The 14940-nt window shown below is 39.6% G+C and overlaps 1 protein-coding gene across 2 annotated transcripts in view; it reads left to right on the forward strand.

The window, feature by feature from the left end:
* The window catches only part of Helb (DNA helicase B), a 40490-nt gene extending 31269 nt beyond the window's left edge, over positions 1-9221 (forward strand). For both annotated transcript variants that reach the window (XM_047551765.1, XM_047551766.1), the window contains exons 12-13: positions 1588-2082; positions 6930-9221. In XM_047551765.1, coding sequence (XP_047407721.1) covers positions 1588-2082; positions 6930-7061 — 627 coding nt within the window. In that variant the 3' untranslated portion in view covers positions 7062-9221. The remainder of the gene's footprint in view (positions 1-1587; positions 2083-6929) is intronic.
* Positions 9222-14940: the final 5719 nt, after the last annotated feature.

Below are 14940 nucleotides of genomic sequence, written 5' to 3' on the forward strand. Positions count from 1 at the left end.
GAAAGGAATTCTAGATAGAGGGAGTATCCAGAGCCAACATTCTAAGATGGGAGTCGACGTGGCATATTTGAGGTGGAAGAATAGCAAGGAGACCACTGTGGGAGAGTGACAAGAGATAATGTCAGGGAAGTAATGTGGGGTGGTGGGGCATCAGGTGGCTTCCTAGGGTCCTCTAAGCCTATCCCATATGGTAGCCACATGTAGCTATTGAGCACTTGAAATGTGGCTAGTGTGATTGAGGAACTGACTTAATTTTAAAAATAGTGGATTCAGTCATTAGAAAACTTAAGTACATTTGAAACAATTTGGGTGTGTTTTTCAATAATAAATTATGAACTCTAAATATAGGTTGAGTATTTCTGATGAAAATTTAGCATCCAAATTGAGCTGTGCCTGGAGTATGAAATACAGAATGTAGGTAGACATTTCATGTGTAGGAATACATGAGTTAAGTCTAAGGCGAAGAAGTGGTACAGAACTGTAAAACGTGTTTGGCTTTGGAAGAGAAGTAACTCTCAGACCGCTACAGTCTGAGGAGTTGGTTCAAACTCTGTGGAGGGGGATCCAGGACCTTGCTGGGAATGTGCTTTCAGTTTGTTTTGGTGGATCTGTATTTTCACAGGTGACATCTTGTCAGTTGCCTTTCCACAGTTCTCCTTTTGGTGGGCGGGATGTGGAGCATGGAGGAGAAGTGTTTGCACCATTGTGTTCCTTTGTGTTGGCGCTGGTTGTGCTGCTCGCAAAATCCAGGAACCGAGAATAGTCCTCAAACGTGAAACTGTTTTACAGTTACATGGAGATGTTGGCGTTTTCCTTGCCTATGCAGTTCTAAACTATTTAGGTTTACTAAATTTAAAAAACAAAGGTTGGGTTTTCTTTTTGCTTTATCTTGATAAAGGTAATAAATGGTTCAATAATGAGAAAGTGCATTGGAGCAGTCATTGTTAGGCCCTCTCTTTGGAGACATTAAAATTTTGATAGAATATTACTCCTTTTGGGATTTATTTTGTTTTCCATATTTATGTTGGTTTTTAATGCACTTTTTAAAATCAGTGATTTTATTTTTTACATACTTGTAACCATCATTCTTTATAGTGTCAGGTTTTTACATTTTTGTTATATTTTAAAGCAATTTGATGTTTGTAGTCAAGTGCGTGTGTGTATGCATCTGTATTTTCAATATATATATGTTTATTATTTCTATTACTAAAGGATATAAAATATGTCCATTCTTTTACATTATAAGTAACATTAGGATAATACTTTTATATCTAAAGTCCATACAGTCATCTCAAAGTCTTTGGTTAGGGAAACTTTGGCACTGCATGCCATCTTTGAAGTTTGTGACTGGATTTCCACGAGGCACCTGTGGACCTGTGAGACCTGAACTTAGCAGCATTGGTAGCCAATGTGAGTTCTCAGGTCATACATAACATGAGTCCATGAGATGGGTTCATACGAGTGCTCCGACCAGACGGAGGGCGCGGGATGCGTGAGAGCGTTGTGTGGACTCACCTCTCTCCCCCTTTTGAGAGCTTTCTGAACCCATTCTCAGTGCTGTCTCCATACCTTGTTATCGCCTCCCAGGGGTCCGAGGAGGACACGGTGGTCTACGTGGTGGGGAAGGCAGGCCGCCAGCACTGGCAGCACGTCTACACTGCAGTGACCAGGGGCCGCTGCAGAGTGTACGTCATTGCAGAAGAGTCTCAGCTCCAGAATGCAATCAGGAGAAAAAGCGTTCCCAGGAATACTCGTTTAAAACATTTCTTGCAAAACAAGCTCTCCGTTAACCATGCATCTGTAGCAGACCTTCCGTCCCAGTTGAAGAACTCTGGAGACAGTGGAGGTCCCAGCACACCACCTTCGGCATCACCCCTCCCTACAGTCCCAGTCAGCACAATCACACACGATGTCTCCAGGTGCAAGTCCTCTGTGGCTGAAGATGGGACCTTCGCCTGGGATGGAGGCTGGCAGCTGTCTTCATTTGACGAAGCGGATGCAGATGAGGATCTATCACAGTCACGAGGGTCCAAGAGAACCTGTGGAACAAGTGACTACGAAAGTCCAAACAAAGTCCTCATGGTAGGAGTGGCATTCAAATGTGCTGCTGTTTTATTTCATTTGCAAATGACTGTGTATTTCTGTTAGCATTGCATTATGCTATAGGACTTAAAAACTGCTTTCTCATCCTTGTCAAAATTCCCCTCTTCTGCACCCAGTTGGTCCTTCTCACCCATGCAGGAGGCCTCCACTCTAGGCAGCCTGGATGGATGGGAGGTGAGATGCCAGGAGAAAGCTCTGTCACTCGACACCTTTTTTCCCCATGTCTTCCTTGTCAGCTTCTCGCCCTCTTCCCCACCCCCACTTCGCAGGCCATAATCTCACTTATCTTCCCAACTCCACTGAAACGGCTTGTTCCGGTCCTCAGGGCCTTTTCTTAGTCTTGTTCTTCTTGACTTTTCCTTGACACATAATAATTTTACCTCCTGCTGTTTCAGTGTCTCCTTCCCTTGATTTCAGGGGTACCTTTTGCAACACGTCTCCTACCTCAGTGTCCCCTTTTTTTCCCCACCCCTTGTTTCCTGTACCTGGTGACATCTTCCCAAGGCTCAGTTCTCTTTTCCTTTGGGAACACACCACATTCTCACCACTAGAGCCAACCCCTTTGCACTGGTACTTCATTCAAGGAAGCTTCAACTTTCCAAGTACTGGGAACTCAAGATAAGCAGGTAAGTGACAGTCCTCCCTTTGCACTGATTGCCCATAGTGGAGACAGACAGCTAGGTAAGTGACTTGGTGATTCACTGATTGCTCTGATGCTAGAGAGCAGTTAATGAACCCGTTTCCTAATCTGTTTCTTTGTTCCTAGAGATTGATCTTTCTGGAACCACAGCCTCGCATTGTACTCTCTCTTCCATGTCCCTATTTCATTCTCCAGTCTCTTAGTGATACAGCTTAACGTCTTGGAGTCACCTCAGACTTCCCTTGCCTTCACTCTACCTCCTGGGAGTTTGCTTTATTTCAAAATATCTTTCTCAGGGATTTCTTCCTTTCCATCCAGTCTGTCCTATTTTAGGTCCTTATCTTGTCTTGGATGATGTGAACCTCGCTGCCCTCCTCTGCCTGTTCCCATTCTGCTAATCCACTCCCCACCCTGTGATCACATTATCAGCCCCCTGGGTACTCAGCTCATTCCTTTGTTCAAAAGCCATCAGTGGCTCCTGGTGCCTACAATATAAATTCTCAACTATTTGTCTTGACATTTGAGACCGTTCTTGGTTTGATTCCAGCTTTCCCAGCATCGACTTCATTTCCCACTATTCATTTTCTACTTCAGTCAAGCTAGTGTCTTCATTGATTAAAATGGACCAAACTTTCTCTAATCTTGTCCCTTTGGCTCTTATATCCTGGAGATGGACTCTGTTCAGCTTGCTGACTCGATAGGAAGGGTGGGAGGAAGAATAATCCAAAGAGTTCCTGGATGTCTAGTTGAAACAGTTTGGGAAATTGGCTGTGCCATTTCCTGAGATGAGAAAAATGTGAATAGAGCTCGTTTGGGGAAATGCAGGTCTCCTGTGACAGGCTGTGTTTAAGGTGCCAGTTAGACATGTGGGATTATAAGTTACTTCTAAGTATAGTTCCAACAGAAGCTTCAGAATTGCTTAATGTGCAGCAGCAGACTTGGTAGGATGAGTCTGTCAACTTCCAAGGCTGTAATAAATTCAAGGGGCCACCGTGGGAGCTCAGAGAAGAAAGTGCTCATGTAACCTCCCGTCCCAGACTGAGTTCTGAAGGGGGAATGCTCATGTCCTCTGTCCCCAGAAAGATAGGGGACATTTCCCAGGTTCTCTAAAAGAGTCTGCCTGACAAAGGGCTCAGTTGAGAAGGGTCAGTTATGAGTATAGAACAGCATGGCTTGAGCACAGGGTGCAAATGAGAGTGGAAGCTACGGTCACAGGAAGACTCAGGAAGGATAGGCAAAGGGTCTCCTGAACAGATTGTCCATTCTTCTGATTACAGTGAGAACAGCAGAAGCACTTTAAGTGATTCATGAGTTGAAATTTAGGAAGGTGTCTTTGACAGTGGTTTAGTGGGTGGTGGCGAGGGAGACACTAAGGAACAAGTTCCAAGCCTAAAGACTATTTCAGTAACCTGGATAAAATGATGAGCTTGAAGTTAGCTAGCAGTGGGGATGGGGAAGAGATGCTAAGGGACAGAGCTGCTGGGACCTCATCTGTGTATCTGCCTTGGGGTGAGATGACTCTTAGGCTCCTGGGCTGGGCATGCAGGTGAATCCAGGTACTATAAACCAGGGTCATTAGAAGAGGCAGAGGGACAGGTTTGGTGGGAAAACTAAGTGGACATAAACTGCCTCACCCTTTAGTAATATTAGAATCCCTGCTGATTCAAAGCTTCATTTTATTCCCAGGATCAACTCTTTAATCTGGAATTTCCATGTCAGTAAAACACCTTTTTCTAAAAGTAAACTTATCATCTCTTGCAAAACTCCCACCCCTTGTTTTCTTTTTTGGTTGTACTAGAAATTGAACCACGGGCCTCGCCCATGCTAGGCAAGTGCTTTGCCTCTGAGCTCCATCCCCAGCCCTGTTAAGAATTTTATTTTGAAACATGATCTTGTCAAGTGTCTCAGGCTGGCCTTGAACTTGGTATCTTCTGCCTCAGTCTTCTAAGTAGTTGGACTTACAGATGTGCACCAACATACCTGACTGAGATTTGTCATTTTTTAATACAATGACAGAGCTGCCTGCATACCCTTCCTTCACATTCATATGGCTTCATAAGAATCACACCTGCATTTAAATCCTACCATTACAGTCATGCGTTGCTTAACTGCAAGGATAAGTTCTGAGAAATCCTTCACTAGATGACTTCCTTGTGCAGTGTCACAGTGTGCATACACCAACCTGGATGGTGTAGGTCAATCACTCAGTGTGGCCCCTTGCTATAGTCAAGAGGCACAAAAAGAGCCTTATGTGATGCACATGCCTGTAATCCCAGTGGCTCAGGAGGCTGAGGCAGAGGATCACAAGTTCAAAACCAGCCTCAGCAACTTAGTGAGACCCTGTCCCAAAGTAAAACATTAAAAAAAAAAAAAAAGGTACTGCGATGTTGCTCAGTGATTAAGTGCCTCTGCGTTCAAGCCTTGGTACCAAAAAAAAAAAAAAAAAAAAGAGGTGCAAAAAGCGTGAGGTGGATAAGACTTGCTGGCCTGATATGGCATCCTGTTTGATAGTAAACTTTTAGTTTTACTGAAAAATTTTACTTAAGTAGTACTTAACAACTTTTAGTAAGTAGAGTGCACTCTAAAATAACAATAAAAATTATAGTAAATACATAAACCGGTAACATAGTTATTATCAAGTATTATATTGTCTACCTGATTGTATGTGCTGTCCTTTTATAAGACTGGCAGTGTAGTGGGTTTGTTTACACCAGCATCCCACAAATGCAGGGATAATGTGTTTATTGCAGTAGGCAACAGGAAGTTTTCAACTCATTATGATCTTATGGGACCACCATCTTACATAAGAGTCTGTTGTTGACTAAAATGTCATTATGGGGTGCATGGCAGTACTAATGTCTGAGCCCCTCCCAGATGAAAGCTTTTGTGCTTCTTAATAGATTTATGGCTTTGGGTTTTGAAAAAAGTCCCCAAAGAAATTTCAAGTTGATATTTTTCCTGCCTCCTGCCAAATACAACAAAAAAAGAAAAACAGAAATGTACCTTTAGGTAAAAGCATATCAGTAAACATTGCTAAACTTTATAGGAAGAAGTGATTTCTAGAATTTTTTAAAAATCACATATAAACATAAAAAATAAAGTAGGGAGGCATGTCATATAATTCTTGAATAAAGAACAGTCCTTATGTTAGTCAAGGTTCTTCAGAAAAATAATCATTAGGAGACACATGCACATTTGTTTATTTATATATATGTATATATATCTGCTTACATATCTCACAGTGGGATTTATTTCAAAGAATTGATGCATTTCATTTATTTCAAAGAAATGTGATTATGGAGACAGGCAAGTCTGAAATTTGCAGGATCAGATTTTGATCATGCTACTCCTTGAGTCTGAAAGCAGTGAGCTGATGCAATTCTCTCTTCCTTGGGGGAGGACGATCTTTTCTCTATGAAGACTTTCAGCTGATTGGACCAGGCTCATCCACATTATAGAGGGCAATCCCCTTTACTGGAAACTAGATGACTTCAGTGTTACTCTCATCCAAAATATAACCTTCATAGAAACATCTAGAATAACATGTGACCAAATGTCTTGGTACTTTGGTTTTAGACACAAGATAAAATTAACCATCACAGTGCTCTAAAATTAACTATTTAGCATCATAAAGAATGAATTGTGTTTATTTTCCTCTGGTGGTGAAATGTCTGCCCCTCTTGGCCCACTGACTGGCTCTTGGGAATCACTATTTGTATGAAGATAGGACCTTGGCACTGCAGTGTTTCATCTTACCGCATGTAGATCCGTCTTAATGAGCATGCAACCTGGGCTGTGTACTTGGGAATGCACACATTTTTAATGCTCAGGCATAGTCATCTTGAAATTCTTCATGTTTGAACAAGGGGCTTTGGTTTAGTTTTTTACTGTACTGCCAAATTATATAGTGAGCCCTGTGCATACCTTAAGCAGGTGGACCCATGTCCTTATTCAATAATAGTCACTTGTACATGAAGACCCAGAGTTCGGTGCTGGGGATAACATGGTGAGCACAAGCAGACCAACCCTCCCAGGAGTGACAGATGATGGTTCTGGTCACTCACGTCTCCCCAGGTTTGGTAGAAATGTATTATTTCTTCTTCAGAAGCAGTGGGAGGGAATAGAAGTACATAGAGATAGACTGACTATATTTTTATAAAACTTGTTTTTATTGTTGTCCTAACAGGTGGAAGAATCGTCTCCACAAGTGTCTTCTAGACTTCAGAATTTGAGACTGAACAATTTAATCCCCAAGCAACTTTTCAAACCCACAGACAATCAAGAAACTTTTAACTTTCCCCAGGATTGCTCAGAATAATTACCTTTTTTTGTTGTTGTTGTTTTAAGACAAATATGCACGTTTTACCTTCAAAGTTTCAAGATAAAAGAGGATGCCTATAACTGGAATTTTGCTTGAAGATGTTTGTGTTAGCAGATGTTTAAAATCCACTTGATCAAAGAAAACTTTAATGATTTCAGTATCTATCATCATGAGAACTGGTAGCCATGGACATAAACAAGGGGAAATGATATTATATGTTAAAAAAAAACCCTTGTATTTTAAAATGTGTTTTATTTTCTAGTATAATGCCTTATTAATTTCCATGATCATTGCCAGTTGTCTTTGCCAACAGTTAAAGCAAAGAAGAACTGTCGCTCTCACTGACACACAATCCAGGATGCCAGGTCTTCTGCAGATGGTCCTTCACATGCTGCTGCTCACTCCATCGCTGCTGCTGGGGTGGGGACTTTGCCTGGAAATGTCTTCTGAGTTAGGAACATGTTGTTCTGAGTAGATCTCATGTTAGGAAATTTCTCTTAGAGCAATTCAATTTAAAATTTTTTTATTGTTAAATACACTATGGTTTGAATGTGTCCTCTGAACTTCATGTATTGGAAACTTGATCCCCAATGCAAAGGTGTTGAGAAGTGGGGCCTCAGCCAGTGATTGTGGGAATAGGCTTCTGATAAAAGGTGAATCCAGCCCCCTCTTGCTCATTTGAGTGGTTCTCTAGTCCTTCTGCCTTCTGCCAAGAGGTAACAAAGCAGGAACACCCTTGCCAGATTCATTACCTTGATGTAGGCACACCTAGCTTTATTTACTGTGCTTTACTGCGCTTCTCAGACATTGGGTTATCTACAAATTGAAGTTCTGCAGCACCCCTCTGTGGAACAAGTATATTGGCATTGTTTTTCCAATAGCTCAGATGATCCAGTTTTTAGCAATAAAGTATTTTTTAATTGTTTTATATGATTTTTGATATAGAACTATTGCATACTTAATAGACTTTTTAGTAATATAAATAAATTTTATATGTATGGAAACAAAAAATTCATGTGACTCATTTTTTGTGATATTCTCTTTATTTTAGTGAACTAAAACCAAAACTAAATATCTCTGAGATGACTGTGTTGAACTTCCCAGCCTCCAGAACTGTGAGAAATAAATCTATTTTTTAAGTAAATTACCCAGTCTGATACTCTTTTATAGCAACAAAAGTCGACTAAGAAAAATAATAAAAGAAAAATAAAGAGGAAAAATGTACTTGTTATCCCAATTTTTAAAATATCTTTGTTGTGATCCCCCCATTTAAAATGTACCATGCAGAAAGTTTTCGTTTGGTAACTGTTAGTACATTCACAGAATTGTGCAACTTTCATTACAATTCTAGAACATTTTCATATCAAAAACATGCCACACACCTTAGCCATGAGCCCCTAAACCACTCCAACCCTGGGCAGCCATTCATCTACTTTGCCTCCATAGGTTTGCCTGATTGGGACATTTCCTATAAATGGAATCATACAACATGTGGTCCTTTGTCACCGACTTCTTTGACTAGCATTATGTTTTCACCTTTCATCCTATTACATCATTGCTTCCTCTCATTTATTGACAAATGATATTCCATTGATAGCTAGAGCACATTACATTTGTCCATTAATTAGTTGATAGACATTTGGGTGGTTTCTACTCTAACTAATGCTGCTTTGAATGTTTATGTACAAATGTTTGTATGGATGTATGTTTTCATTTCTTTAGGGCATATAACCCAGAGTGGAATTGTTGGGTCATCCATCTGGTAACTATATTTTACCATTTGAGAAGCTGTTACATTTTATATTCTCCCCAGCAATATTTCAATTTCTGCATATTTTCTCCAAGATTTGTTTCTTTCTTCTTTTTTCTCCCCAGTGTTGGAATCAAACCCAGGGCCTCATGCATGCTAGGAGAGTGCTCTGCCACTGAACTATACCCCCAGCCCTTAATTTCTTGACAATGGCCATTCTAGTGTGTATGAAGTGATATTTCATTGAGGTTTTGATTTACATTTTCCTTATGGCTAAAGATGTCCAACATTTTCCATGTACTTTTAGTCATTTATATGTCCTTTATAGAGAAGTATTTATTCAGATCTTTTGCCAACTTTTTCATTAGGTTTCCTTAAATTATCAAAATGTAGGAGTTCCACTTAGACTGGGCAGAGGGGAGTGAGGGGAGGGGAGGGGACATGGGGATAGGAAAGATGATGGAATGAGATGGACATTATTACCCTTTGTACATGTAAGATTACACAAGTGGTGTGACTGTATTGTGTATAACTGGAGAATTGAAAAGTTGTGCTCCACTTGTGTACAATGAGTCAAAATGCATCCTGCTGTTATGTATAAAACTAATTGGAACAAATAAAAAAATTTAAAAAAATTTTTAAATGTAGGAGTTTCATATAAATTTTACATATATGTCCTTTATCATAAAAATTATTTGTAAAAATTTTCTCTCATTACATGGAGTTTTACTTTATTTTTTCTTTTCTTTCTTTTTAAAAAAATTTTTAAAAATATGCAGTGCTGGGATCAAACTCAGGCTGTGCACATATTAAACAGGGGTTTACCACTGAGCTACACCCCCCACCTTAAGTTTTACTTTCTTGCTGGTGTTCTTTGAAATATACGTTTTTTTTTTTTTTATTAACTATGTCTTTTTTTTTTTATTGTAAACAAATGGGATACATGTTGTTTCTCTGTACATGGCGTAAAGGCATACCATTTGTGTAATCATAAATTTACATAGGGTAATGTTGTTTGATTCATTCTGTTATTTTTTCCCTCCCCCCCACCCCTCCCACCCCTCTTTTCCGTCTATACAGTCCTTCCTTCCTCCATTCTTGCCCCCCTCCCTAACCCTAACTCTAACCCTGACACTAACCCCTCCCACCCCCATTATGTGTCATCATCCACTTATTAGCGATATCATTCGTCCTTTGGTTTTTTGAGATTGGCTTATCTCACTTAGCATGATATTCTCCAGTTTCATCCATTTGCCTGCAAATGCCATAATTTTATCATTCTTTATGGCTGAGTAATATTCCATTGTATATATATGCCACAGTTTCTTTATCCATTCATCAATTGAAGGACATCTAGGTTGGTTCCACAATCTGGCTATTGTGAACTGAGCAGCTATGAACATTGTTGTGGTTGTATCTCTGTAGTATGCTGATTTTAAGTCCTTTGGGTATAGGCCAAGGAGTGGGATAGCTGGGTCAAATGGTGGTTCCATTCCAAGTTTTCTAAGGAGTCTCCACATTGCTTTTCAGAGTGGCTGCACTAATTTGCAGCACGTTTTTAATTCTGATGATGTCTAGTGTTTTGCTCAGCTTTTTTGTTGCTGTGACCAGAAGATCTGAAAAAGAATAATTTTAGAAGAGGAAAACTTTATTTGGGGCTAACTGTTCCAGAAGTCTCAGTGCACTGATGGCCAGTTCATTTGCTCTGGGCCCCAGGTGAGGCAGGACATCATGGCAGGAGAAGCTTGGCAGAGGAGCAACTCAGGACATAGCATCAGGAAGCAGAGAGAGACAGCTCCCCTCACCACAGACAAAATACAAACTCCAAAGATGCTTCCTCAGCAGCCCACCTCTTCCAGCCACACCCTACCTGCCTACGGTACCACCCAGTTAATCCATATCGGTGGATCAGTGATTAGGTCAAGACTCCTAGCCTAGTCATTTCACCTCTAAACCTTGCACTTTCTCACACATAAGCCTTTGGGGGACACCTCATAAATAAACCCTAACACCCAGAATATCTATTTTTTAATTGTTTTATTGCTTGTACTTTTGGTGTGAAACCATTACCTATCCAAGGTATGAGGATTTACTCCTATTTTTCTTCTAAGCATTTAATCACTTTAAAAGCTCCTACGTGCTATAACCTGCGCAGCAGTTAATTCAGAAGCTGGCCAAGGGGCATTGGGGGATTAAGAAAAACACACAAACCTTTAGAGAGAAAAGTGGGATCAGGTGGGAAACCACTCAGAACAGTGACCCAGAACTGGCACCACATGTTTATTGTATAGGTTCTATCATCAAAAGGTTGTGAGAAGTTTCTGCAAAGCAGACAGACTTGAAGCTCACAGCACTGAGGAGACATTATGGTTATCTGGCTATGCTCAGAATCCTCTATCCCTAGGAGTCAGTGTCTGCATTTCAAGGTCAGGACTGATAGCTGAGTGTTTGCCCAGAGTGACCAAGAGCCAGTGTCACCATAGCAATGGGAAATGTTAACCCTGTACTTGAACACAGAGGAATCCCAGTGCAAGTGCACGGCAACCGCGAGGCCATCAGACACCTCCACTCCCCACACTTATATGTAGATTTTTCATTAATTTGGAGTTAATTTGTGTATTCAGTGTGAGTTAGAGATCTTGCTTCATTCTTCTGCATGTGGATATCCAGTTGTTCCAGCTCCATGTCTTAAAGGGATTATTCTTTCCCTATTGATTTGTCTTGGTACCCTTGTACCAAGAATTGAATATAAACGTGAGAGTTTATGAATTCTCAGTTCTGTCGATTCACACACTTGTCCATGTGCCACATACCTCATTGCTGTAACTTTGCAGGTTTTGAAATCAAGAAGCATGAGTCTCCCAACTTTGATGTTCTTTTCCAAGACTGTTTTGGTCCTTCTAGGTCCCTTGCATTTTCATATGTAAATTAGGAACTACTTGTCAGTTTCTGCAAAGAAGCCACCTAGAACTTTGATGGGGGATTATGTTATTAAATCTATAGAATTGGTGGATATTGCTATTTTAACAATGTTAAGTCTCATGATTCATGAATATGGGATTTTCTTCCATTTATTTAAGTCTTTATTAATTTCTTTGTTGTTTTCAGGTATACTCTGAAAAGTGCTTTTTTTAAAGTTACAATTCTTTTTTTTTTTAATTAAGTTTATTCTCAAGTATTTTTTTTGATACTTTTATAAATGGAATTGTTTTCTAAATTTATTTTTGGTTTGTTCATTGCCACCATGCAGAAGCACAATTTATTTTTATAGATTGATCTTGTATCTTCTTGTATATTGATCTTGTATATTGATCTTGCATCTTCTTGTATCTTGTATCTTGGGGAGTTCTCTCTTGTTCCTAGTGTGTGCTTATCATGAAGGGGCATTGAATTGTGTCAAACACTTTTTCCAGGACTATTGAGATGATCATGTAATTTTGTCTTTTTTCATACCGATCTTACACCAATCTTCTGGATGTTAAACCTACTTTGCATCCCTAGAATAAATCCCACTTAGTCACAATGTATAATCCTTTTAATATGCTGCTGCATTCACTTTCTAGTGTCTTTTGTTGAGGATTTTTATATCTGTAATCATAAGAGTCAATCTATAGTTTTCTTTGCCTAGCGTTGGTATCAAGGTAATAGTGATCACTCAGAATGCAAGGAGAGGTATTCCCTTCTCTTCTATTTTGGAAGAGTTTGTGAAGAATTGGTACTGATTTTCCTTTAATGTTCGATAGAATTCACCAGCAAAGTATCTGGGCCTAGGCTTTCTTTGTGGATAGTTTTAAAAGTACTAATTAGATATTTTTATTTGCTGTAGATCTATTTAGACTTTTTATTCCATATTCTATTTCAGAGAGTCAGTTTTGATAGTTTGTCTCTCTAGGAATTTATCTGTTTTGTATTTATTCTGCTGTCACACAGTTGATTCTAGTATTCCTTTATAGTCTTTTCTATTTTTGTAAGGTTGGTGGTGAAGTTCTCCTTTCCTTCCTGATTTTAATAATTTGAGTCAGTCCTCTTTTTTCTTGGTCTGGCTAACAATTGATCTTTTTAGTTTCACAGATTTTTCTCTACTGCTTTGCTTTCTCTATTTCATTAATGTTAACTTTTGGACCTTATGACTCTTAGGAAGGGCTGTCTAGTGGGGTTGTATGCTGGCTTATGCTGAAGGTTAGCCAAAGTTCTGGGGCCTGTGGGAAGGAACTTACTATTTTGTCTGGATGGTTCAGTGGGGTACAAACCATTCAGTCAATCAGTTATGAAGCAAAGAATAGGAATTTGGGAGGACATTGTGTGTCTTGTCTTATTAGGTAAACAGGGGGGGGTGGGCATCTATCAAGTGATATGGGGAAGAAAGTTTCTTTGCAATAAACTACTTCCTGGAATACAAAATCTGGCAGGTGGGGAAGAGGGGCCATTAATACCAACCTTACAGAAATTTTTTTAAAAAATTACTCTAATTGGCTATATTTCAGAGCACAGGGTGCAGGTAAAGTATACTGTTGTCAAGAAGAAATTTAAAATAGCCCATTTTCCTTAAAACACAGTAAAACTAATATTTTGTAATTGAATATTCCAAAGCATCAGTTCTGTTTTTTTTTTTTTTTTTTTTTGTACTGGGGATTGAACTCAGGAGCACTCAACCACTTAGCACCTCCCTTTTACCGAGGCTGGCTTTGAACTCACGATCCTCCTGACTCAACCTCCCAAGTCACTGGGATTACAGGCATGTGCCACTGCACCTGGCTCAAAGCACCACTTCTTATACTGGATTATACTGCTCACCAAAATACAGGTAACTTATCCAAGATTCTATAACCTTTGTTAAAAGAGGATGCTTCTAGGAATCCATGGTTTGGATTTAAAGCAAATAGAGTTTAATCAGAGCATGTTAAGATTGTGGGGTCACATAGTGCAGCCTACTACTTTGCTGGACGCCCATCAGTCATCAAAATTACACGCATCACTAGTGCAAAAAGTCCTGACTGGAAGCCATGACCATTGTATAAATCTAGGGTTATAAGTAACTTTCATATATTAAACTGAAATCCGTGTCATTGGAACCTCCATTCTGATTCTGACCTAGTGATACAAACACAGACCTTGCCTCCTCTGCCCAATTCTACTAGACTTTGGGTGGTAGCACAAATCCTTTCAGTTAGTTTGAGCAGAAGGCTGTTTTCTAGAAGAATGCTCAAAACTGTGGACTGACAATGGCATAGAGGCCTGGTCACTATATTCATAATGTGCCACCTGAAATCATTGGGTTTTATTGTTTCTTAGTTTGAACTGAGATGCCTGAGTCTTTCACATGATATATAGCTTCTCATTTGCATTTATTCACATAATCAGTGCTAACCACACATCAGTCATTGGCTCTCTGCAGAAATTAGGCCACACTACAACCAGTGCAATAAAAACTTGAGCAATTGTTCGGGTTTTGCAATATGTTAGAAGATAACCATGTTTCAGAATGTGACCTAAGCATGCTGAGTGTAACTGTATACAAATAAAAGAATGTGAATTTACAGGGCCTGTGTTGGGACTATAGGTGTACTTTTATTTTAGATAGCATAATTAAAGTTTGTATATTTTAATAGTTAATGTAAATGTATACACATGTAATGTCCTCTGAGGGCAGGTGTAATCCTTGAGTTAAGATCCCTGTTACCTTTCAGCCCTTCCTCCTGTTCTTTCCCCCCAGCTCTCATACCCGTGACCTTCAGAAGTGCAGGTGGAGAAGCCGTCTCAGGCAAGTGAATTTTATACCACCAGTAACGACCAGAGCTGAGATCCAAACCCAGGTGAGATTTTAAAGTCCATGCTCTTCTCATGTGTCCACGGTACTTTTCAAGTTTATAGCAAAGCATCTCCCAGTGAAAACTGTATACAGGTGAGCACTATGTGGCACTCAGGGTGGACCCTGAAATATGAATTCAGTGTACCAAAAAAATCCACGTCAGAGTTTTTTGACTTTTTAAAATCACTGTTTATTCCATTTGTAGAGGGTTTTTTTTCATACAAATATTTGCAACAGTTTTGAATTCCCCAAAACCATACATAGACGATAAATACCATGCTATTAAAGTATTAAATTTGTACAAAAATACTTTACAG

This window comes from Sciurus carolinensis, chromosome 4 (genome assembly GCF_902686445.1).
Source record: "Sciurus carolinensis chromosome 4, mSciCar1.2, whole genome shotgun sequence".
Taxonomy (NCBI): domain Eukaryota; kingdom Metazoa; phylum Chordata; class Mammalia; order Rodentia; family Sciuridae; genus Sciurus; species Sciurus carolinensis.